The following is a 24,770-nucleotide window of genomic DNA, read 5'->3' as shown; positions in this document are numbered from 1 at the left end:
GATAAATATTATATAATAAGAATGTTGACTTTGTCCTGATTAGTCAGTCCAGAAGGTGGATTAGCACATTCCCAGCCAAACTAAAGCTGTATTCATTCAGACGCTAATATTTAGTTCCGTAACTATTTTCCCTACCTCTCACTTTCAATGGATTTGAAGTGAAAGAGCCACTAAAGACACGACTGCGCGAGGCTTTTTGCTTTAACTCTCACTCCTCTATTCTGTGTTTTTCAGGCATTTTTTTGAAGAAATGAAAATGGGAGTGAGCCGCAACCAGTGATGTGGTTTCACCCCAGTGTTAGCAATAATCTGCAAACTTAGGAAGGAAAAATAAAACAATTATATATTAAATTTGATGCAGTGCACTTTTAATTTCCACAGTAAAGTATAACAGCAGTACCGCATGTTGTGCACTGTGAGTTTATAAGGCACCAGTTAACATCTTGTCCCCATATGACTGATGAAATTTCACCAATCAGTAAGAAATACATTTGTCATCTTGTTGTAGCCTTTAATTATTTTGCCTCCTTTAGGCTATCTAACCACTGTGGATCCAAGTGTAATCAGTATTTTCTCCGATAACACTGAATGGAAGAAACATGAGTAATGGGAAATTTGCTTTCTTTGCTCTCTTTCTTTCCGTGTCCAGACAAGAGAAGTGGAAACACTGTACAGTACTGGCTGCTATTGGACCGCATCGTCCAGCAGATGGTCTTGCAGAATGATAAAGGTCATGACCCTGACGTCACACCACTGGAGAATTTTAACGTGAAGAATGTTGTCCGGATGTGAGTGCACCGATTTTCCTCTGCACAGACGGACACGTAAACATGGAACGGATTGAAGAATGTAGAACAGGGCTGAAGTAGAAATCCATGTGTTTGACAGCGTTGGTTCAAAAATAGCTCCCCTTTTATGTTCAGAAAAACAATCAGTGAAGTCGTTCGCGGAGATGCTGTAAGTAATTACGTGTGTCATTCTCTCTGCAGGCTGGTCAATGAAAATGAGGTCAAACAGTGGAAGGAGCAGGCAGAGAAAATGAGAAAAGGTGTGTGCGATTATAAATGCAATGGGACAATTTTCTTACCAATGAAAATCACGTTTTAATAAAATCTTGCTTTAATTTCCCCATCACAGAGCACCATGAGCTGCAACAGAAGTTTGAGAAGAAGGAGCGTGAATGTGACGCCAAGACCCAGGAGAAAGAGGACATGATGCAGACTCTCAACAAGATGAAAGAGAAGCTGGAAAAAGAGAGCAACGAGCAGAAAAATGTCAAACAGCAAGTGGCTGAACTCACCGCACGACTGCATGAGCTCAGCACCGTATGTTTCCCTTTAAAGTACTTTGCAATTACAATTACCTTCAAATGAAAACCTTAATGAGTAGGATGATGGACTCTGACAGCCAGCGGCGGTCCAGAATAATCATATGACCTAATCTAAGAAGTTAGGAGTAGTCCTTTAGATATCACAATGTGATCTAAATTTATTAAAACCTCAAAATTAAGCAGTTTAAGTTTTTTTTTTTTTTTTTTTTTTTTTTTTCTAGATGAAAAGCAGAAATGAAAAAATGAACCATTTTTAACTTCTGTCTGATTAAAGGTCAGGTTGAAGGGAACACTTCTGTTTATTTTCATATATTTCATATATACTGTTACTGTGGCCCTGAGTTCAAACACATGCAAGCCCACAAATTACAATGGAAATTGAGTAAAACATAAAAGAAATAGAAAATGTTCACAAAAAACCTTATAAAACAAAAGTGTTTTCGGGGTGACAACAATGTGACAGAACAGCTCTCGAGGGGACAAGCTACTGAATGACTAATAGCAATCACCTATCTATGCATGAGTCATGCGATTAAAATGCACATTACCCGCATCTTTTTGTTCCTCACAACGATGAAAACTGTTAAGAAAAAAAAACAGAGCTTCCTGTCATTTCTACAGTTTTTATGTCACATTGTTGTCTCCCTAAAAACATGTCCTTTGTATTTTGTGTGCTTTTGCAGTGTTTTTCTATTTGCTGGCATTTTCATAAGTCCAAGTGCGTTTAACCTCTCACGGCCAACATAGAATGCTGATAAAAGAAGATGACAGCCGATGGTTTTGAGAATCCATTTCAGCTAATGTGCCCCTTTTCTGCTGGACTATAATCAGAATTCAGAAAGCACCCAAGACCAGGAATCTTGTTTCCTGTCTATAGTGACTGCAAGTCTACTGAAATGGCACAAAACTCTCATAAAAACTGTGTTGTTGAAGGCCAAATGTAGGTTTAAGAAACTAATAATACACATCTACCTTACTTGAGAAAGAAACTCATGAAATTAGGAAAACCTTTTGCTTTATGATAACAAAAATTAGACTTTTAGACTGGTATCGTTTTAATTATGAATCAGTGTGGTATGGTTTGTGTTGAAAAAAAGCATAAAATTTTTTTTTGTAGTTACAATTCCATTGAATGTGCAGCAATACTCTTTCCATGAGAATTGAACCCCTCTTGTGTTCCCATGTGTCTCTGCAGAGGCAGGCAGCTGTTGTTCCTGGCGGCCCTCCTGTTGCCCCCGGCCCCCCTGGCGGCCCGGTGCCTCAACCAGGCTTTGCAGGAATAGCCCCACCTCCTCCACCACCTCCTGGTGGTATGATGCCTCCTCCGCCACCCCCACCGCCTCCGCCAGGTGGCCCTCCACCTCCCCCTGGGCTCCCGCCCATTGGAGGTATCCCTCCACCACCAGGAGCGCCCCTGGGATCATCGCTGAAGAAGAAGAACATTCCTCAGCCATCCAACCCTCTCAAGTCCTTCAACTGGTCCAAGTTAGCTGAGGTATGAAGAGCAGAGGCACAGGAGGCCTCCAGATATTCCTGCTCTTTGTTAAAATTTGACATATAAGATGTCTTATTTTCCTCTCAGAATAAGCTGGAGGGTACGGTCTGGATGGAGGTGGATGATGCCAAGGTTTTCAAAGTGCTGGATTTAGATGACATTGAAAAAACCTTCTCAGCCTATCAGAGGCAGCAGGTACTGAGAATGATGTAGTTCACCTTTCAGTCTCACCACATGTTGCTATGTTGTCTATCATTAGATAAGGCCAAGGGTAGATATGTGGGTTTGGGGTGGGCAGAGGGTTCAGTTTGCTTGCAGTTTTTTTTGGGATTTAGACTTGGCTGCTGTTCAGTTCCTTGGATTTTTTTTACTAAATTTATTATTTATTTTTTTTACTGTTGTACAACTTTTCTTTCCTAAGCACAGTTTGGTCATGGGGAAGAGGTCAGATCAATAAAAACAGGAGAAAGGAGATATTTTGAGATACACTTGGCAGTTAATTAGATTCCAGACTTTCATGCTTGAATGATTTTAAACTCCTCACATTTCGAATGGAACATTTTTTCTTTTTTTTCCTAATGGTTTAGATCATTCTGCCATATGTGATTGAAAATGCATGAGTGCGCTGCTCACAATCAGCTGTTCCTTTTTTCTTTCAGTTTGCAACTGATGTAGTTTCTAGAAATTCATAATCGGTAGTTTCTGGATTAGAAGGGCATGTCTTTTTAAAGATGAAACTGCAGACAGCCCAGTATATAAAATGTGATCTAACGCACGTTGAATCCACACACATTAAAAAAAACAAAACAAAAATGTGCATTTTAGATACTCAGCATCAGCCTGATCAGTTTAATGATTAGTTATGTGCACAGCATGTGAAGAACAAGCATGTAGTGATAATCTGAACAGCCACTTACAGTATGTCTTACTATGCTCACGTCATTGCTGATCCATTGTCATTGAAGTGCTGAATGATTCATTTGTTCTTATGGGCTGCAATCACATAACTGCTTTACTTATTCTAATGAGTGCTTACATCTTCCCTGCTTCTTGCCTGCATTTTAGGACTTCTTAATGATCAATAACAGCAAACAGGTGAGTGCACTTACAGTACAGTAGTTTCTACAGTCACTCTTTGTTCATATATTTGGCGTCAGCTGTCTTGTCGTGTTTGTGTGTTCTCGTGAATTCCACAGCCACTCTCTCTCCTTTCAAATGTGTTTTAAGCTCTCCTTCGGGATGCTGGCACATGTGTCATCCAGTCCTAATTGTTATGCGTTTGTCTGTGACTGTAACTGAAACAAAATGTGAGCTTCATGCTTTCTAACCTCTTAATCACTGTGCTAACAGAAAGAGGCGGAAGACGACACGCTGGGCTCCAAAAAAGTCAAGGAGCTGTCAGTGATTGATGGCCGTCGAGCTCAAAACTGTAACATCCTGCTCTCACGGTAAGCTCAGTTCAGGATTTTTTTTAAAAAAATAAAAAAAACAAAAAAACCCCAGACACAGCAAGATGTTATTATATTCTATCTGTTGTGCACTGCAGACTGAAGCTTTCAAATGATGAGATTAAGAGAGCCATCCTAACCATGGACGAACAGGAGGACCTTCCCAAAGACATGCTGGAGCAGGTACGGCTTTCATGCAAACATAAAACAGCTGTGCTTTCATTAATGCACGTCAGTTTAAATCACAAGTAGTTAAGAAGTGAGCGGCAAACGTCATGCGCCTTGGAGCAAGAGACAGTGGAAGCAGAGATTCAGGCATGTTCACTGACGACAAAAAGCAGAGGTGTCTGAGTATTCGATATAATGAAAAGTCTTTTCCTTGTCCTTTAGTTGCTGAAGTTTGTCCCAGAGAAGAGCGATGTGGATCTCCTCGAGGAGCATAAACATGAGCTCGATCGAATGGCCAAACCCGACCGCTTCCTTTACGAGATGAGCAGGTGAGTTTCTCTTTATGTGCAGCGTATTATTTCACTGTTTACCAGCTGATAACCACAGAGCTGACAGCATCAGGGCAGAGCAGCTCAGATCTGCTGACAAACAATAGTCTTTGTTTCCTCTTGGTCTGAGTAGATAAACCCAGTGACACATGGTTTTCTACTTGACGGGAACAATAGCCGTCTGTGTGAAACACTGTTTTGGAGAAAGTGAGCCGATAATTTAATAACTTTTATTGCAGTTTTGCAAATAAAGTCATGTAAGACAAAAGAAAGGAGTGTGGTCACCAGCAAAGGTCAGGTCGCTGGTGGGTGAGATCCTGCAGCATAGCAACAGCAGAAATGTATGTAAAGGAAGAATCACACAGTCCGTTTTGTCTTGTTTCCTCTAAGAAGTGCCGCTGTAGTTTCCAGTTTGTCGTCTTACAGGCTGGACTGGAAGACAGATGCCACTGTGGTATTCATTAAGTGCACAGACTGTGCTTTTATAGGTTTAAATCATAAACACAGCCAAAAATAAGCTTCAGTACCACAACTAAAACTTTGATATGCTTATATAAAACTTATATAGTGTGGCGATTTAAGTGCAATGTTCATGATTGTGGCTTTTGTCTACATTTGTGGATTTCCCTGTTTATAATTTATTATTTGTATCTTTTTCTCCTTCTTCTCTGACACGTTATTTCCATCCTCGGTCCAGAATAAACCATTACCAGCAGAGGCTGCAGTCTTTGTACTTTAAGAAGAAGTTTGCAGAGAGGATAGCTGAGATCAAACCCAAAGTTGAAGGTGGGAAATATGTGCTTTATACAATAAAAATGATATCTCAAATATGATTGCTATGATTTATCCAAAGCAAACATATTTATATCTCCAACTTTGTCCATTTTCCTGCTGCTTTAGCGCTGGGTAAGGCGTCTAAGGAGGTTTTAAACAGCAGAAACCTGAAGCAGCTGTTGGAGGTGGTGCTAGCATTTGGAAACTATATGAACAAAGGTCAAAGGGGCAATGCTTATGGCTTCAAGGTGTCTTCACTCAACAAGATCGCAGATACTAAATCCAGTATCGACAAGTAAGAACATTTTTCAACAGTGGTATTAAAACTTTGCAGGCAGCAGTAGCAAGAATGGCATGCGGTGTATAAAAGTCACATCTGGGAATATTATAGTGATGAAATTTCACCATATTCATATCTGAAAGTCCATCATGAAAGCCCTATATTGCACATTTGACACATTTTGCTGTGTGTTTGCAGAAACATTACTCTGCTGCACTATCTGATCACCATCCTGGAGAAGAAATATCCCAAAGTCCTGAAGTTCCAGGAGGACCTGCAGAGTATCTCAGAGGCAGCCAAAGTCAAGTAAAGGCCGGGAGCAGTGATTCCCAAGTGTTTTCCTAATTTTTGTTTGTAAAATATGCCACCAATTGTGGTTCAATTGTTGGCATATAAAGAGAGTTTCTGTAAAGGGTGAATCATCTGCATGGGGAACCTCATTTTCAGCTACTTCCTTTTTAAGTGAATGGTGATGACCTTTCTTTCTTCCACGCAGTATGACGGAGCTGGAAAAAGATATCGGCAACCTGCGCAGTGGATTAAAAAGTGTAGAGAGCGTAAGTCATGGATATTTATTTGCAAACTCAGCAGAGCTCTTCTTTATGTTCTCTTTCTAATTGCTCCTTTTGATTTCCACTTGCAGGAACTGGAATACCAGAAGAAAGGGCCGCAGGAGCCAGGTGACAAGTTTGTGTCGGTGGTGAGCCAGTTCATCACCGTGGCCAGCTTCAGCTTCACTGATGTCGAGGACTCTCTCATCGAGGCCAAAGAACTGGTGAGTCATTCGGCCTGTGTGGTTTCTCCAGAAAACCCGAGGGTGTGCACGTGCGTTTGAGCAGACCGGACAGTGTCGCAGTCGCCTGCAGACACAGGCGCTGAAAGCTTGCATCCCATTTCCTCTCCATGCAGCTGTTTCTACAAGCCTTACTGACCCCGCCAGGGACCTTTCTAGGAAAGCGACCAGCAGGAGAAGCGTTTCGGCTTCCTGCTGCAGTGCCACCGACACTTTATTGTGCGGCCTGCTTGTCGCCATGTGTGAGGGCCAAGAGTGCAAACAGGAACATAGGCTTTAATATTATTTCACACTGTGGACATCAGATTACACCTGCCAACTTTAAGATGTCACTTTATGTTGTGCAAACAGAATCACAGCATCGAAGCAAACGAAGACAAAGCAAATGTGGATTTTATGGGGACTAAACTCCACTACCAGCAGAAACCTGAACATGTTCACATTTCAAAGGGCCGTTTGACACGCTAACATGGGATTTATGTGTCTGTCTTCCTGAATGGCAGGAAGAGGTGTTTTTTCTTTATTATTTTTATATGTCCCACAGTGTGTGCCACATTGACATGAGGACTCAGCTGGTGACATGGGAACCATTAGTTGCTGTTAATCATTTACAGTATGCCACGGTTAAATATTTGAATGTTTACAGCGGCCTTCTGTACTCACGACTGGGAGCCAGATAACCTCGTGACCCTCTAAGTGGGTCACTGCATCAGCTCTGTGCATATAAACAAAACAAAAGCAGAAAAAGGTGACTGTGAAATAGAGTTTATTGATTGTTGCTGTGAGGAAGTTGAAAAGAAATGTATTCTTTTTTTTTTTTTCTTTCTAATGGGGGAAAAACAAACTTCAGCATCTTTTCAGCTCATAGTTTCCCTGTCTATGCCATAACTGCTGTTAGCGGTCACATTTTTTGAAGCTGTATCTTCCCAGCATGATCTTGCATCTGGATGTTCTTTTTTTTTTTTTCTTTTTTTTTCTTTTTTTTTTTAATTTATTGTGAAAAACACCCAACAAGCACATTGCCTTAATTTGAGCTCTGGCTCCAGTCTCTGACCTCAGCTGCAATCAGTAGCCGGTGAGATCTGGATGAACACGGGCTTCAAAGCCCGACCACTCCTGCCCTGCTCTGGTTTCAAAGAGCTGGGGCCGAATGACTCTCCTGTAAAGCAGTCAAAGATGGAATAAAACGCGGTTCTGCTGCGTCCTGCTGTAAATCTAATCCCGTGTGCCCCCTCCTCTTCTCTTTGGTCCCGCAGTTCCTGAGGGCAGTAAAGCACTTTGGTGAGGATGCCAGTAAGATGCAGCCAGATGAGTTCTTTGGCATCTTCGACCAGTTCCTGCAATCGTTCACAGAGGCTCAGCAGGAGAACGAGAACATACGAAAACGAAAGGAAGAGGAGGAACGCAGGGCCAAAGTAGAAGCTCAGGTATGCGACTGATCTCTCTTTTCATCCCCTGAGATTCTCAGTAGAGCTATAGCTGCTATTAAACACTTATTTAGCACCTTTAATTTATTAAATACTACAATGCCTTCATTTAGCAAAAGTTACACAGTCATAGGAAATATATTTGATCTGTTTTCTGTCCTACGTGAGAAGATAGTATGACTCACATCTGTGCAGCTCATTAGGTCTGATTAGATTAGAGCTGAAAAATGGCTTCCTAACCTTTGATCAAAGGTGCCAGCATCTGCCCACTAACTCCTCTACAGCTCATTGCATTATACAGTGCATTGATATTATATAGTCAAATTGGATGTTATTACGTGACTGCTTCTCTGAGTCATAAATAAATAAAAACCAGGAGGGCTCAGATTCCCGTATCCAAGCAAAGCTAATAATGCTCTTATCCTCTCACCTCTTCAGATATTTAAATGACAGTTTTCATTTGTGTCCCCAGCTACGTGAGCAGAGGGAGAAGGAGCGAAAGGCCCGGAAAGCAAAAGCGAACGGAGAGGAGGATGGCGGTGAGTTTGATGACCTCGTGTCAGCGCTGCGGTCGGGCGAGGTCTTCGATAAGGACTTGTCCAAGATGAAACGTAACCGCAAGCGGATCAACAACCAGAACACAGACTCGGGCAGGGAGCGACCAGTCACAAAGCTGAACTTCTAAATGGGCTCGATCACTCGCAACCCCCTGCTCATCAGCCTCCCTCTGGGGCGAACTGACATCCACATTCCTCTTCACCCTCCTCCACTCCCACCCACCTCGGCTCGGGTGAACCACAGCATTGCGTCATCGCAGCAGGGCCACACACAGCACAACATGATTAGACCTCTCATCCTCTAAGATTTTGATAAGAAATAGAGCAGAAGCCAAAGGTTGATACTCTTGGACCAAACAAGAGGGTGGAAAAGAAATGTTTTAAGTCATGCTGGAGAAAGGTTTTCACGGGTGTTTTGACAGGATCCGTTCGGTGCCGTTTTTGTACGTGAATCTATGCACAGAGTGAAATGTGCATCTGGTCGAGTGTTTCCGAGGCTGGAAGCTCGATCAAAGCAAGAGGACTATTCCTCTAAATGGGGCCATTTTGTACAGACTGAGGTGTGCTGCTTTCACCTGCCTGGATTTTCCGAGAGATCATTTCTGGAGACTAGACCTAAGCTTCCTCTTGATGCTGCCGCTCTCTTGCAGTCACAGCCATCACAGGACTGAGAGACTGTGTTGTATAGATGGATGTGGTTTTAATTGCAAGTGACACAGCTGAGGGTCGTTTTTTTTTTTTTTTTTTTTTTTTTTTTTGTGTATTCACCTTTTTTTGACGTGCATCACATATATATATATAAATCTGATCACTGTATGTTTTTATTTGAACATTTTCCTGTTACGAGCTGGCCTTAACTCTGATTTGATTTTGTTTTGTTTCTTTGTTAAGTGGGTACTCTCAAAGGCCTTGGCCTGATCTGCAATTCTTAACAGGTGTGTGGACACTCGTGTCATACATTGCATACATCTATAGTATACAAGCGTGTGTGCTTGTTACACATGCACATAGGAATTCATAATGCTAAATACCATTGAAACCAACAATTAATGCAATACACTTGTCTTTCCCCTTTGAAGAGAGTGCCCTCCTTAAATGTTTTTTTATTATTTGAATAGATGAAATGTTTGCTCCATGCTGGCTGGATTTACACTGCATCAAATGAAAGGGCAGAAAAAAAAAATCTGCTCCACATGTGATGTTTTCATTCTTGTGGAAAACATCACATGTGGACGTGCGACGTTCCCCCTTCAGCCTTGTGACTCCATCCAGCCGACACCTCCACCGAACTTTTATAATTTAAACTGCCTTCCATTGTACAATGACCTAAAGATAATAAATGGGAGAAAACTACTGATGAGTTTGATTATTTAGTTTTTCAACACATGCACTTTCGCGCAGCATTGACTCTGGTTTTATAAAGTTGTTTATTGCTACTAAAAACCTTGAACAGGAAGTGGAAGCATCTTTTTTATGGCTGAATTTTAAACTCTAGAGGTAACCAGCATTGTGGCTCCATCTAGTGGTCAGTAAATGCAACAACATTTAATGTACACTCCATTTAATGTACACTTCAAATCATCAAAGCAAAAATCCCTTTTTACATTCAGTCATACACGATAACATATTTATGTTTATTATCATATACAATCAAAGTTCACTATCAAGAATATTTTAGTAGATATCTGAATGGCAGTACACTTCCATTTAGCTGTTCTTCAGATTTTATCTTTAGTTATAACCATCCATCCATTTTCTACTGCTTATCTGGGGCAGGGTCTAAGCAAAGCAAAGAAACCCAAACCTTCCTCTCTCTAACCCCTCGTCCAGCTCTCTTGGGGGGATGGTGAGGTGTTACCAAGCCAGATGAAGAAGAGTACCAGTGACTGAGCTCCTCGCAGTCTCTAAGAGTTAGTTATGTACTTTGCTAATCTATTAAATATAATTTAGGACAATTTAAAGAGTCACAAGATGTATAATAGTTTTTGTTTTTCTTAAAACAGGTAAGGAAAACTATTTCTTCATTTACTACTCAGGTAAACCAGGCCAGAAGAAAATAAGGTCTTATTTTCTTCATTACAGATCCAAGTCTTGGCCACCTAAACATTTTCTATTCATAAAATGTGTTTTTGTCTTATTAAAAACCACCATATAACCTCTGTTTTAATTTGCTTTTGTATAGAAAACCTATACGTCTTGCTTACTTCAGCAGGAAACCATGTGTCAGCTTGTCATCTGCCTCCTGCACAAAGCGTGAAACTCCAGTGTAAAAAGCTCTGCCAGCAACTTCCACCACTACAGCCTTGAAGTCTCCACACTTGGTCTCCTGAGCATTAAGACAGAAACACAATAAATGCTTCAGATCATTCTATGATGAGCTGATTCAAAAGAATAATTCAATTCATATTTATTTATATAGCACCAAATCACAACAACAGTCACCTCGAGGCACTTTATATTGTAAGCTAAAGACCCCACAATAGTATAACATCTTGTATGTGAGGCGAAGGATTTTAAATTTGATTTTAAATTAACAGGGAGCCAATGTAGAGAAAACAGTCTGGGAGAAATGTGCTTTCTCTGTAGTTACTCTCGCTGCAGCACTTTAGATCAACTGAAGGCTTTTCAGGACATCCTGATAATAACCATCTTGTAGAAGTAGGAAATTAGAGGTCATCCAGGTCCTGCAGTTTTATTAATTGGTATGTTCTCTGGCTTCATGAACAGATAAAGTTGGGTATCATCTGCATAGCAGTGAAAAGCATGCTATGCCTTGAATTAATTTAACACTTGTGTGAAGATTAATCTCCATTTACATGAAGAAACTGTAGTCTCAAAACAAACTGGAGATATGATTCAAACCGCTGCAGTGCAGTACCTTTAATACCTGCAGCATCCTCTAATTACTGTAATAAAATCTTGTGGTCCATTGTCAGAAGCCATAAGATCATTTGTAACCTTCACTAAAGCTGGCTCTGTGTTGTGATGAGGTCTGAAACCTGACTGAAACTAGAATAAACTATTCCTCTGCAGATGATATATGCAATGAGTAATTCTGACAGCAAGTAGTGATTTGTTTGCTGTCAGTCCACACATCAGCGCGCTGTGTTTTGATGTAAGAGAAACCCGGAGCATCTGCTTCATGGTGACTTCACTCTAAGACATTTAAATACAGGATTTCAAATCAGTATTTTAGAAACTGTCAACCTGAGGAGCCAAACAAAGCGATGTTATATTAAATTGCACCAAAATCCTACACTTAGGATTAAGTATTATTAACTGTATTACTGTTTAGAAACAAAACACACAAAACATGTCTTCTTTTTAACTTGGATTAATCCTGTACATTTCAATACATCGTAAATCCACTGCGCCATAACGTCTAAATATTTACTTATTCTTTTGGTCTTTTTACAAAATGCACTTCTTTCTTTTCCCACTCTTTGAACAAGAGGCGATCACCCTCATTCCACAAGAGAACAGAAATCGTGATACCTCAACAGCCTTTCCTGTGAACTGGGACCCAGTGGCTCCACTCTGGAACGTCCTGGTCTGGTTCAGCTGGATGAGACCTTTGTGATACTGAAGAGCTACTCGAGCCGTGACACCAGAACCAGTCGGGCTTCGGTCTACCTGAGAAGCACAATTTAAACCTCCTATTACATGAAGTTAAGGTGACACCAATGAACAAAACGCAGACCTTTTATTGTCTTTTGTATGATTCCAACACTTGAGCACTTAAAGAGGATTCAAATAATGGAAGTAAGGACAAAGACTTAAGAAGTGACAACAAATAATAAATGTCCCTAAATGCGTTTTCTTGCAATATGTCTTGTTTTTCTTTCATATTTCATCTGAACAGTTGCTGTGTTTGTCCATTTCATTTCTGATAAACTCTGCAGACTGCACAAATAAAAGACGATGTGACCACTTTACATAATGCTCATTACTCATTGTAAAAGGCCGATCTCCGGCACTGTCAAACTGCTGGCTGTGAGCACAGTCACAGCTGCTCTTCCTTGGCATTAATGGGTGTAGCTTCAGCTAATACAGCTGTTCCAAATTGTAATGTGACTTGTTAAATTGACCAGCTGTAGCACTTCCTGGAATCTGCAGCCCTTCTAAGACAAATGTGCTTAAGTGTACACTTAGAGCTACTTCAGGACTAAAGACTGTATTTAAAGTTGGATGTGGATTCAGGGCCTAAACAAAACAAACAAAAAAAGGTGCTAAGAAGTGCCTTATCTGCATTATTTTTAATGACCAGCAGGGGGACATTCCTCATTTTCCATCAAACTCTGCTGCTTTTGTCTCTCTTATGATCTCTTTAAACATATTTCTAAAAAGCTTAGGATTTCAATCAGTAGTTTGAAGTCTTTCTTGTTTATTTTTTATTTTTATTTTTTTATTGTAATCAAAACGTAGTAGACGCCTCTCACTATAGCGTTACCCACACCCACACTCAGGCTTCATGACAACGGTTTATCCTTCCACCAGCAGGAACTAACATACCTGAGCTTCAGCAAACACACAGATATTGGCGGTGGGTTCAGGGGAGTAATCGTCTTTCCCGTCTGTTAGTATGGTGCCATACAGGAAGGCCAGATCATCGCTGGCTGGATGATGCAACTTCACCTAAAGGATAATAAGAATAAGGTAGAAAAAGAAATCAGTTCACACTGTGGAATATGGTTGGGAGCATCGTGTCCAGATACTTTTGGGTGACATCAAGCTGAGAGGTCATGTAATGCTCAGATTTTTTGCTATAAGCTCTACAGGCATGCACTGCATCCCATATAAGTACTACCAGATGTTTCTTGTGCCCTCTAAAAATATCCTGTGCATACAGAAGCTGCCAATTCAAAGCAGCTCTATATAAGATCAGGCCTACTTTTTCCCCTTTTTAAATTAAAGTATGGATTATTTAGACTTTTAGATTACTAGAAATTTAGCAAGTGATATTCTCACTGTCTGTGTAATAATGCTCTTTTTTTTTAATTTCCTGTCAGCTGATCACCTGAGATTTGACAGCTCTGGTCACAGCTGTGGCTGCGTCGACAAGATCGCGAGTCCTGGACTTGGACACATCCAGACCAAACCTCTGGGCATTCACAAAGGCATAAAAGGCTCCTCCGTAGCTGATGTCAACCGTTACTTCACCAAACCCCTCCACCAACACTGTCACATCTGGTAAAAAATATTGAATTAGTCCTGGAGAACATTCAAATACCTGAGAACTATTACAGTCGTTTGTGCTACCTGTAGCAAATGCAAACGCTGGCACGCTGAGAAACCTCACTCCTCCTGTTTTCCCCTCAGAGTACTCAACAAAGGCCTTCACCAGGCCACAGGGACAGTGGATGTTCACTTGTGTCTCTGGCGACTTCGGCTCTTTCACTAGTTTGTAGTCCACAGCGAAGCGTCCCAGTGCGATGACGGCGTGGCCGCACATGGTGCTGTAGCCCTCGTTGTGCATGAACAGCACCGCCAGGTCGGCCTCGGGTAACTCGCTGTCCACGATCAGGGCCCCGTACATGTCGTAGTGTCCTCGCGGTTCATACATCAGCACCCTCCTGAGGTGGTCCAGATGTTCCCGGACGTAGCGACGTTTGGAAAGCACGCTGTCGCCTTTGACCTCTGGGTAGCCACTGAGGATGATCCGCAAAGGCTCTCCACCCGTGTGCATGTCGACCACAGACAGCTCGCCTCCCTCGTGAGGTGGAAGCTGCATTTCCATCTCAGCGCTGATCTCAGAAATCAAAACAATCCCTTGGGTTATAAACTCATTTATATTTTAATACACCTTTTTTTAAATGTAAACACTTGCATGGGAAAACTTTTGAGTCTGCCAGCAAGCTTTGTTTGGAAAATTATCCCTCAAATCAAAATATACATATGGAGCATCGGTAACAAATACATTTAAAACGATTTATAGCTCGGTGTCTGTGTCGCGTGTTTAGTTTATGAATGCTAAATTCTGCTTGAAGCCAAATTTGCTGAGTGATAATTCATCTGTAACATTGAGGCCACAAGATCAGCTAAAAAAGTAGGACCTTTGTCAGTTGATACCAGCTTGAAAATGAGCTTGAAAGTTAATATTTGGTATGACCGTCTTTATTCTTCAGCACATCCTGAATTCTCTTAAACAACCTTTCTTGTCATTTCTTTAGGTAGACTTCAGGAATAGTTCTCCAGGCTTTTTGAAGGACATTCAAAGCTCTTCTTTCGTTCTTTGTGTCCGGGGATGAGCGTCCCAGTACGCACCGGCTCACTCCTGGTGGCTGCTTGTCGGGGCCTGGAGCCTGGGGCTCGCTCGGGCCCCTTCGGGGATGGGGTGCCCTCAGCCTCTCGGCCTGGAGCTCAGTCACCCTGGCACAGCTGGCCGCCGGCGGAGCTCACGGGCGCGTCACTGCAACCCCCCCTGGCTTCTGCTCCGCGGCTGCTGAGTGACCCCTCATCTGGGGCTCTCCTCAGCTCCTTCCGGGAGAGTGGCGCGGTTGCCCCTCCGTTGGTCTTCCTTGGTCTCTTGTGCTCTGGGGGTCTCTGGATGTCTGGAGCCTTGATCTCCTCCATACCTGCTTCATGCCCTGGAGGACGGGGCTGTGGCTCCCCACACCCTCTAGCAGATCATTACATGAAGGAACCTTTTAAATACAAGCACGCTCACGCTCACAGGTGTACAAACGGGTGCTCACAGACATACTGTAAACTATGTCTGATGAGGGTTCAGTACAGTAAATGGATCAGCTAAAAGGCCAGATCCAGCACTCAGGTAATGTGTCAGGCCATGTTGGATTTTTTCCATATTACTTAAGACATGACTTCCAGATATCATTCCTCTGCTGTAAATAGATGATGTGACAGACCTAAAAGTCTGTCCACTTGTCCAGTTTTTACAATTAAAAAAAAGAAAAGAAAATACCGCACACCATGGTGAGCTATGCCAAGTTTTTGGCTAGTAGCTCTGTAAAAATACTATTCTATTTTACAGCTATTAAACTGTGTTATCTTTGGCATTTTTGTAGATTCAGCTAAACAAACGGGGACAAATTGTGGGGTTTTTTGTGACAGTCTGTCAGTAACAAAGTGGATAAAGATACTATTTAAAGTCGGCTCTTTGTTACTACTGGTTCATCAAAAGATGAACCAGTAGTAACCAGTAAGTACTAGTACAGTTATAGTAGTAGTGTCCTTTTTATGCTTGAGTGATTCACGTTAAGTGGCTTGACAAACAAAAACATTCCTCATAAAAACGAGTACAAAAAAAGCAGCCAATGTCCAAAAGAAAAGCTCTGAAAGACCCGAAAGAACTATTGCTCAACTTCTAAAAAGTACAAGAATAAGTGTAGCTGCCGTCATAGGCAACTCTCGCATTTAAGTTCATTTTATTAGATATGTAAGGTTGAAACAATTAGTAGTTGAAATATTAAGAAATAAATCAATAGTAATTCATGTTTTGTTCATTGGATTTATATGTTTAAATGTGTTATTTTTACTAATTGTGCAATTAGATAGGAACCTTTTCTATAGTTCCGTCTGTTGTTGCTAAGAGGGTATTTTTGGCTGGCACACTCAGCAAGCTAATTGAGACGAGCCACGAGGTTTGCACGTCCACAGTAAGATAGTAAATAGTAAGATAAATAAAAGAGTGCCTTTTTTGGACCTCCCCACGATGTAAGGATTAAAGTTTTATTCCCTTTGAGTGAGGCCAATGAGGTAAATGTTTTCTTTTGTTTATTTTCGTTGTATGTAAATATGCTAGTGTTGCGTGATATTCTAGTGCAATTACCGCAGTGTGAGGTGTAATGTGTATTTTATTGATTGTTTTGTTGGAATGTTTCGCCATATATAATGCTTAGGGGCTTTATTAAGAATATTCATTTAAGTTTGTATTTCTTTTTAGTTCTGACGGCATTGTATCGGCTGTGGTTGGACATCATTACAAGTTAAGGCATGTCGAAGAATCCTCCTGTCCGAAATAAATGTCAGTTAAAACACAAGGAACAAGTTGAGCTTTATTACGACTCGAGGGGAGTAACAGTCAGAACTCAGCCTGCTTCGTGCTGGAGGAGAGAGAAGGAGAAAGAGGTCTGCCGCAGCGGAGCCGAGCGGGAGCGGAGCTGAGCCGAGTGGGAGCGGAGCGGAGCCGACAGCGCGCCGGGTCACGTGATTAAGCTCGCGTCTCTCTCACGCATCAAAGACGCTCAAACACACACACAGACATCTCATAAAGCAACCAGAGTCCAGCGGTGCAGCTTGGTTAAGCTACAAAGAAGTAACACGTTTATACAAGTTAAATGTGGAGAGTAGATTTCTTTAGCTCATCTTAAAGGGACTCTGTCAAGCAATGAAAGTGGAAGTGTGGTGGTTTGGAGTAAAAGTTTAAGCTCATGTTATTGTTGTTTATGCTAAGTAACTGTAATTAAGGTACGTTTAAGTTGATTATAAGGGTTTGCTTATTTTAAGACTGCATTAGATATTTAAAGGTCACATTATAGTATTTTGTTTGACATTGAAGGTTATTTTCTGTTTTACTACAAGTGAAGAGCAATTTACTATTTTGGTTTAAGAGTTTGTGACATATGTTTAAGTTGACTCTTTAAAGTAAAGCAATTTAAGGTCCTAGGTGCTTCATAAGGTGACTATTCACGTATTTAAGTTGACCTAGGTGACTTGAGTGTAGTACAATACCTTTGACTGTCTGTGACATGGAGCAAGAAGGCTGTGACACTGAAGCTGTGGAGCAGCAAGAAGCTTTTGAAGAGCAAGAAAGTTTGCCAGAACCATGCACAAGTAAAGCTACTAAAGAAGGAAGTTTGAGGAAAAGTCAAAGAGTTAAGAAGTTCACTGAAAGGGGCCAAGCACTACATGATGAAAAGGTGAACAAGCTTCAAGCTCGCTTCAAAGTCAGTTATGAAATGTGGAAAGTTGTTGCAAAACAAGGCAAAAAGGCACTTGAAGAACCTGTTAGTGCAAAACTTAAAGAGCTTATCGGCCGAGTTGAACATACCTCGGCAGAAGTGAAACAAGTTTATGATGAACTGCGCAATCATGAAACTCCTGATGCAGACACTCGCCGCAGAGTGGACACCTGTGATGCGGTTTCTCAAAAGATGATAAAGCTAGCTCAAGAAAAATTAGCAGCAGAAGAAGACGAAGAACTTTCTGAGAGATTGGTTCACTGGAGTGATATAGGATCAGCATTCAATTCTGCCGCCTCTCAAAGATCCAAAGGTTCGAATAGCAGGCAATCAAGAAGCTCAAGTAAGTTGTCTGTAAAGAGGCAAGAAGCAGCTGCAGAGCTTGCGGCTACTGAAGCAACTCTGAAGATTATGGAGGAATTGGAAAGTGAAAGAAAGGCACTTGAAATCCTTGAAGCAGAGAATGCTGAGAAACAGAAGGCCTTAGAGCAAAAGCGAAGAGAGCTTGAAAGGCTAGAAACAGTAAAGAGAATGAATGCTGCTAAAGCACGTTTGAAAGTGTACAATGAAGAAGGAAGCTCAGATGAAGAAATATCAGACCTTCTGCACGAAAGGAGCAAACGGAGAAATGTCACAGCTAAACCGATGAATCAGTTTGCACATTCGCAACTTAATGCAAATGCAGAGCCGTTTGATATGCCACAAGCCAACTTAAGGTCACAACCAAGAGAAAGCAAACAGGAAGATAGTACCACAACATTGGCCCAAGCTCTAGCTGAGTCCATTCACATAAGTCGCCTACCAGTACCAGAACCTACAGTCTTCAACGGAGATCCTCTCAAGTACAAGGATTGGAAAATGTCGTTTCAAATGCTGATAGACAGAAAGAACATCCCAGTGAATGAAAAGATTTACTATCTTCACAAGTATGTTGGAGGACCGGCGAGAAAGGCTGTTGAGAGTTATTTTCTGTTGGGAACAGAGCGTGCTTATTACTCAGCATGGAACGTTTTGGAGGAAAGATATGGAAGTTCATTTGTAATCACCAAAGCTTTCAGAGATAAGTTGACATCATGGCCAAGGATTGGGAACAAGGATAGCGTTGAACTTCGAGAATTTTCAGATTTTCTCAGAGGATGTGAAGCGGCCATGCTTCAGGTTAAAGGTCTTGAAGTTTTGAATGACTGCAATGAGAATCAGAGAATGCTAAGCAAGCTACCTGATTGGTTGTCAGCAAGATGGAATCGAAAGGTCATTGAAATTGAAGAACAAGATGGTTCCTTTCCAACATTTAGCCACTTTGTTGACTTCATTGCGAGAGAAGCCAAGATTGCGTGCAATCCAGTAACATCGCTTCATGCACTCAAAGCAGGTGACTCAGAGAAAATGAAATCTTTCAAGACAAGAAGTGTTGGAGCAAAGGTGCTAGTGAGTGCTGCAGAAGAGACGTCCAACACAAAAAAATGTGTGTTTTGTGAAAACTCAAATCATAGCATTCACACATGTAGGAAGTTTATGGACAAGGTCTTGAGTGAAAGAGTCAAATTTGTGCAAACTAAGGGACTGTGCTTTGGATGTCTAGGCTTTGGACACCAATCAAAGAAATGTGAAAGGAGAAAGATGTGTGACACATGTAAAGGGAAACACCCGACATGTTTGCATGAGGAACGAGACAAAACCTCAAAGAAAAGGAAAGAAAAGGAAAGTGACAAGGAACCACAAATGAAAGAGATGGAAGGCAATAAAGAGAGTAGAGAAACCAAACCCAAGGAAGCACCAAGTGAAGCAATATCAAACCGTGTGATTCAAAGTGACAGAAGTAATCTCACATCTACAATCATTCCAGTTTGGTTATCCACAACAAGCAATCCTGAACATGAGATTCTTCTCTATGCTCTTCTTGATAGCCAAAGTGACACGACATTCGTCTTGAAGGAAAAGGCAGATGCTCTGGATGCAGAGAAGGAATGTGTGCAGTTAAAGCTCTCGACAATGTCTTCTAAAGACACTTTAGTACCAAGTCAAAGGCTGTCTGGGTTACAGGTCAGAGGTTTCTCTTCTTCAAGGAGAATTCCTCTTCCTGTGACATACACAAGAGAGTTTATTCCTGCGAATTTGAGTCATATTCCCACACAAAGGACAGCAAGAGCGTGGCCACACTTAGAGCACCTGGCTGAAGAAATCGCTCCACTGATTGAATGTGACGTAGGCCTGCTCATTGGTTACAATTGTTCACAAGTGTTGGTACCCAGAGAAGTTGTGGCGGGAAAAGATAATGAACCTTTTGCCCAAAGAACAGACCTTGGCTGGACAATAGTTGGAGGAGCTAATCCATGTGTTGACTATGGGGATGCCATAGGATGTAGCCACAAGATCATTGTCAAGGAAGTGACACCCAATCAGTCAGCTGAGCAGTTGGTCAAAGAAGTGCAATACGTCTGTCGCACACAAGTCAAAGAGGTGGTCACATCTGCAGATGTAATTAAAGTGCTCGAGTCCGACTTCAATGAAAGAAAGGTGGAAGATTCACACTTCTCACAAGAAGATTTAAGGTTCATCTCCATAATGGAAGAAGGAGTGAAGATGAAAGCAGATGGACACTGTGAGTTACCTTTGCCATTTAAGGAAGACAGACCAAGTCTGGCAAACAACCGGAGCTGTGCAGAACACAGACTCAAAAATTTGAAGAGAAGATTTGAGAAGGACAAGCAATACCACAAAGACTACACAGAGTTCATGAGAGAGACTATAGAGCGTGGTGATGCAGAAAGAGTTCCCTCTGTAGACCTGGACAAAGGCCCTGCCTGGTACATTCCACACCATGGAGTGTATCATCCTCAAAAGCCTGGCAAAATAAGAGTGGTGTTTGATTGTTCAGCAAAGTACGGAGGGGTGTCCTTGAACGACTACCTGCTTACAGGGCCAGAGTTAACCAACTCTCTAGTGGGGGTCCTGTGCCGATTTCGGAAAGGTCCAGTTGCAGTGATGTGCGACATTGAGCGCATGTTTCATCAATTCAGAGTCAGAGAAGAAGATCAAAATTACTTTCGCTTCTTGTGGTGGGACAATGGAGACTTCAACTCTACTCCATCTGTCTATCGCATGCGCGTACACTTGTTTGGAGCTGCTTCTTCCCCTGCCTGTGCGAACTTTGGTCTCAAGTATATTGCTGCACAAGGTCAAGGCAAGTTCAGTGAAGCTACCATAAGATTCATTGAGCGAAATTTTTATGTGGACGATGGTCTTATCAGTTTCCACTCAGAAGAAGAGGCAATTCGTTTGGTGAAGGAAGCAAAGGAACTTTGCAGCACAGGAGGCTTGCGACTTCACAAGTTTGTTTCAAACAGTAAGCAAGTGCTTAATTCGCTGCCGGAAGAAGATTGTGCAGAAACAGTAAGAAAGGACTTGTCACTGGGCGAGCAACAAATTGAAAGAGCCCTAGGTGTCAAATGGTGCATCGACTCGGATCATTTCCAGTTTCGAGTAGTTGTGAACGAGCAGCCACTTTCCAGAAGAGGAGTGTTGTCCACAGTAGCCTCTATTTACGATCCACTTGGCTTTGTGGCACCTTTTGTTCTACTTGGGAAGCAGATACTACAGCAAATGTGTCGTGAGAAAGCAGATTGGGACGAACCACTCACAAGCGATCTGAAGTCACGGTGGGAGTCCTGGTTGTTGGATCTAAAAAATCTAGCAGATGTCAAAATTGACAGATGTTACGTGCCAAAAGATTTTCAAACAGTTCAGAAGTACGAGCTTCACCATTTCTCAGACGCAAGTGTTTCAGGGTATGGTGTTTGTACGTACCTGAGAGCTGTCAGTGAAGCAGGACAAGTCCACTGCGCTCTTGTCTTTGCCAAGTCCAGAGTAGCACCCACGAAGGTTACTACGGTGCCACGATTGGAGCTGTCTGCAGCAGTTGTAGCAGTGCGGATTAGTGACATGCTCAAAGCAGAGTTGGAGCTAGAAGATGCTCAAGAATTCTTCTGGACAGATTTTCAAGTTGTCTTGGGATATATCAACAACGATGCGAGACGTTTCCATGTTTTCGTTGCAAATCGCATTCAGCGTATTAAGGAAAGCACTCAACCGATGCAATGGAAGTTTGTGGTATCAGATCTCAATCCAGCAGATCATGCCTCGCGTGGACTGAAGGCCAAAGACCTCATTACCTCCAACTGGTTTAGTGGTCCAAGTTTTCTTTGGCAAGAGAAACTTCCCCACGAAGAAGTCACGGTGGGGAAACTTGATGCAGAGGATCCAGAAGTACGCAAAGTTGTTGTACTCCATACAACTACAGAAACAAATTCTTTGGCAGAACGTTTTCTGAAATTCTCCAGTTGGTCAAGGTTGGTCAAAGCTATGGCAAGACTTCTCAGATTTGTGAAAGAGATTAAGGGCTTGGAAAGGAGAAGCAATAAAGCCACTAACCTTGAAGAAAGGACAGAAGCCGAGCTTAAAGTCATATCCATTGTACAAAGATCAATCTTCTGCAAGGAAATCAAGGCACTTCAAACGCGAAAGGATCTACCCAAGGACAGAACAAATAGACTCTATCGACTCGATCCCTTCCTGGATGAGAAGGGTGTTCTTAGAGTGGGAGGTAGATTAGAGCGTTCTACATTGCAGCCACACGTCAAGCACCCGGTCATCTTACCAAAGACTTGCCATATCGCAAAGTTACTGATTGATCACTATCATCAGCGGGTGAAACATCAAGGACGGGGCATGACGATAAATGAGCTGAGATCGAACGGAATATGGATACTAGGATGCAGTCAAGCAGTATCATCCTTTATCTACAACTGTATTAAGTGCAGGAAATTCAGACGTCGAGAAGAAGATCAAAAGATGGCAAATCTACCAAGTGAGAGAATGGAGACCACCCCTCCCTTCACGTATTGTGGGATGGATTGTTTCGGCCCATTCTACATTAAAGAAGGAAGAAAAGAACTGAAGCGTTACGGGCTTCTGTTTACCTGTCTATGCTCTCGTGCGGTGCACATAGAGCTACTTGATGATATGTCAACCGACGCTTTTCTAAACTCACTGCGTTCTTTCATCGCTTTGCGTGGGAATGTACGTCAGTTGCAATCAGATCAAGGCACCAATTTTGTTGGAGCCAGACGTGAGTTTCTGGAAGCAGTAAAGGAAATGGATCAGGAAAGTTTGAAACAGCTAGGCTGTGAGTTTGTGATGAATCCTCCCTCTGCCAGTCATATGGGTGGAGCCTGGGAAAGGCAAATTCGTACGATCCGAAGTGTATTGACAACCATTCTGGATCAGTCATCCAGATCATTGGACAGTTCATCTCTAAGAACCTATCTTTATGAAGTGATGGCAATAGTTAACAGCAGACCTATCACCCCACATTTACTCAACGATCCTACTGGACCTCAGCCACTTACACCTAATCTTCTGTTGACCATGAAGTCGTCAGTAATACTGCCACCACCAGGAGACTTTGTAAAGGAAGATTTGTATCTTCGCAAAAGATGGCGTAGAGTCCAGTACTTGGCCAATGAATTTTGGCACAGATGGAAGAAAGAGTACTTATTGAGCCTACAACAAAGACAAAAGTGGCACAAAACAAACAGAAATGCAAAGATCAATGACATAGTGATCGTACAAGATGACCAAGCATCAAGAAACGACTGGAAGTTGGCCAAAGTTGTTGCCATACACCCGAGTGAAGATGGATGTATACGCAAAGTACAACTGTTAATGAGTGACTCATTGTTAGATGACCATGGAAAGAGACTGAGTAAACCAGTTCTACTTGACAGACCTATACACAAGACTGTGACACTATTAGAAGCAGATTAGTTTACATTTCATAAGTTCATAGGTGGAAATCACAAGTGATTTGGTGGGAGTGTAGCTGCCGTCATAGGCAACTCTCGCATTTAAGTTCATTTTATTAGATATGTAAGGTTGAAACAATTAGTAGTTGAAATATTAAGAAATAAATCAATAGTAATTCATGTTTTGTTCATTGGATTTATATGTTTAAATGTGTTATTTTTACTAATTGTGCAATTAGATAGGAACCTTTTCTATAGTTCCGTCTGTTGTTGCTAAGAGGGTATTTTTGGCTGGCACACTCAGCAAGCTAATTGAGACGAGCCACGAGGTTTGCACGTCCACAGTAAGATAGTAAATAGTAAGATAAATAAAAGAGTGCCTTTTTTGGACCTCCCCACGATGTAAGGATTAAAGTTTTATTCCCTTTGAGTGAGGCCAATGAGGTAAATGTTTTCTTTTGTTTATTTTCGTTGTATGTAAATATGCTAGTGTTGCGTGATATTCTAGTGCAATTACCGCAGTGTGAGGTGTAATGTGTATTTTATTGATTGTTTTGTTGGAATGTTTCGCCATATATAATGCTTAGGGGCTTTATTAAGAATATTCATTTAAGTTTGTATTTCTTTTTAGTTCTGACGGCATTGTATCGGCTGTGGTTGGACATCATTACAAGTTAAGGCATGTCGAAGAATCCTCCTGTCCGAAATAAATGTCAGTTAAAACACAAGGAACAAGTTGAGCTTTATTACGACTCGAGGGGAGTAACAATAAGTCTTTGGAAGCATAAGAATGAGGAGGGGTTCAAGACTTTGCTGTATCTTCTATGATCAGTGTGGAAGCTGTTGAGCATCTAACTCCTGTAAATTATGTGTTTATTCATACTTTAGATCAAAACATTCGTTAACATTAAGAAATGTGAGGGTAGATGCAGTAAACATTGAACATGGATTCGCATTAAATTTGACAAAACAGGCACCAAGGCGAATGTTTTGCAGGCTGATCTGAGGTCATCGTAAAAATGATTTATGAGCAACAGTTTTGCTTATATTCGTTTTTGAAAGCAAACAGGGGTTTATAGTGGGAACTTTATTATTATCTTTCTCAAGACATGCTGTGCCGTGTTATTATTATACAAACTTTTCCCAGTTAAACGTTTGGATGCCTGCAGTAGGTATAACGGAGTGCATGCAGCGCAACTCTCCAGTAAAAGGCAGCAAAACCCCAGCGTTGACTTACACAACTGCAAAGAGGAAAAGAACTAAAGCGCTGGTAAGTTTACTTACCTGCTGTAACTTTTCTCTGTGCTCAGATCTCAAACTTGTGCAGCCCTCCTACTTTTTTTTCTTTTCTTTTCTCTCTGTGTTTCAGTTACACAAAGACACTAAAATGAAACATTAGTGCCACCCGCTGTTCTGGAGGGCTGCACGAAACAGCCTGCTAGTA

General features: G+C 41.7%; 2 protein-coding genes across 5 annotated transcripts in view; one reads left to right on the top strand and one right to left on the bottom strand.

The window, feature by feature from the left end:
- Positions 1 to 9,941, top strand: part of daam1b (dishevelled associated activator of morphogenesis 1b) — a 46,884-nt gene extending 36,943 nt beyond the window's left edge. For 3 of the 4 annotated variants that reach the window (XM_085373216.1, XM_085373217.1, XM_085373218.1), the window contains exons 11-26: positions 650 to 788; positions 990 to 1,048; positions 1,138 to 1,325; positions 2,526 to 2,825; positions 2,913 to 3,020; positions 3,891 to 3,920; positions 4,176 to 4,273; positions 4,372 to 4,456; positions 4,664 to 4,770; positions 5,468 to 5,556; positions 5,671 to 5,839; positions 6,023 to 6,130; positions 6,321 to 6,381; positions 6,468 to 6,599; positions 7,874 to 8,044; positions 8,517 to 9,941. In XM_085373216.1, the coding sequence (XP_085229342.1) occupies positions 650 to 788; positions 990 to 1,048; positions 1,138 to 1,325; positions 2,526 to 2,825; positions 2,913 to 3,020; positions 3,891 to 3,920; positions 4,176 to 4,273; positions 4,372 to 4,456; positions 4,664 to 4,770; positions 5,468 to 5,556; positions 5,671 to 5,839; positions 6,023 to 6,130; positions 6,321 to 6,381; positions 6,468 to 6,599; positions 7,874 to 8,044; positions 8,517 to 8,729 (2,057 nt within the window). In that variant the 3' untranslated portion in view covers positions 8,730 to 9,941. The remainder of the gene's footprint in view (positions 1 to 649; positions 789 to 989; positions 1,049 to 1,137; positions 1,326 to 2,525; positions 2,826 to 2,912; positions 3,021 to 3,890; positions 3,921 to 4,175; positions 4,274 to 4,371; positions 4,457 to 4,663; positions 4,771 to 5,467; positions 5,557 to 5,670; positions 5,840 to 6,022; positions 6,131 to 6,320; positions 6,382 to 6,467; positions 6,600 to 7,873; positions 8,045 to 8,516) is intronic. The other variant, XM_085373219.1, reaches the window with a different exon arrangement.
- A 324-nt stretch (positions 9,942 to 10,265) lies between these two features.
- On the bottom strand, positions 10,266 to 24,656 carry l3hypdh (trans-L-3-hydroxyproline dehydratase). Its single transcript, XM_085373080.1, has 6 exons — positions 24,611 to 24,656; positions 13,861 to 14,345; positions 13,619 to 13,788; positions 13,114 to 13,236; positions 12,097 to 12,234; positions 10,266 to 10,927 (listed from the first exon to the last, which is right to left on the bottom strand). The coding sequence occupies exons 2-6, from the start codon at positions 14,336 to 14,338 to the stop codon at positions 10,802 to 10,804; spliced, it is 1,035 nt and encodes a 344-aa protein (XP_085229206.1). The 5' UTR covers positions 14,339 to 14,345; positions 24,611 to 24,656; the 3' UTR covers positions 10,266 to 10,801.
- Positions 24,657 to 24,770: the final 114 nt, after the last annotated feature.

This window comes from Diplotaxodon limnothrissa, linkage group LG15 (assembly GCF_057381915.1).
Source record: "Diplotaxodon limnothrissa isolate DT_005_m linkage group LG15, D_limnothrissa_male_GT1.1, whole genome shotgun sequence".
NCBI lineage: Eukaryota > Metazoa > Chordata > Actinopteri > Cichliformes > Cichlidae > Diplotaxodon > Diplotaxodon limnothrissa.
Note: the sequence above shows the minus strand (reverse complement) of the source record. Positions and strands in the feature narration are given on the sequence as shown.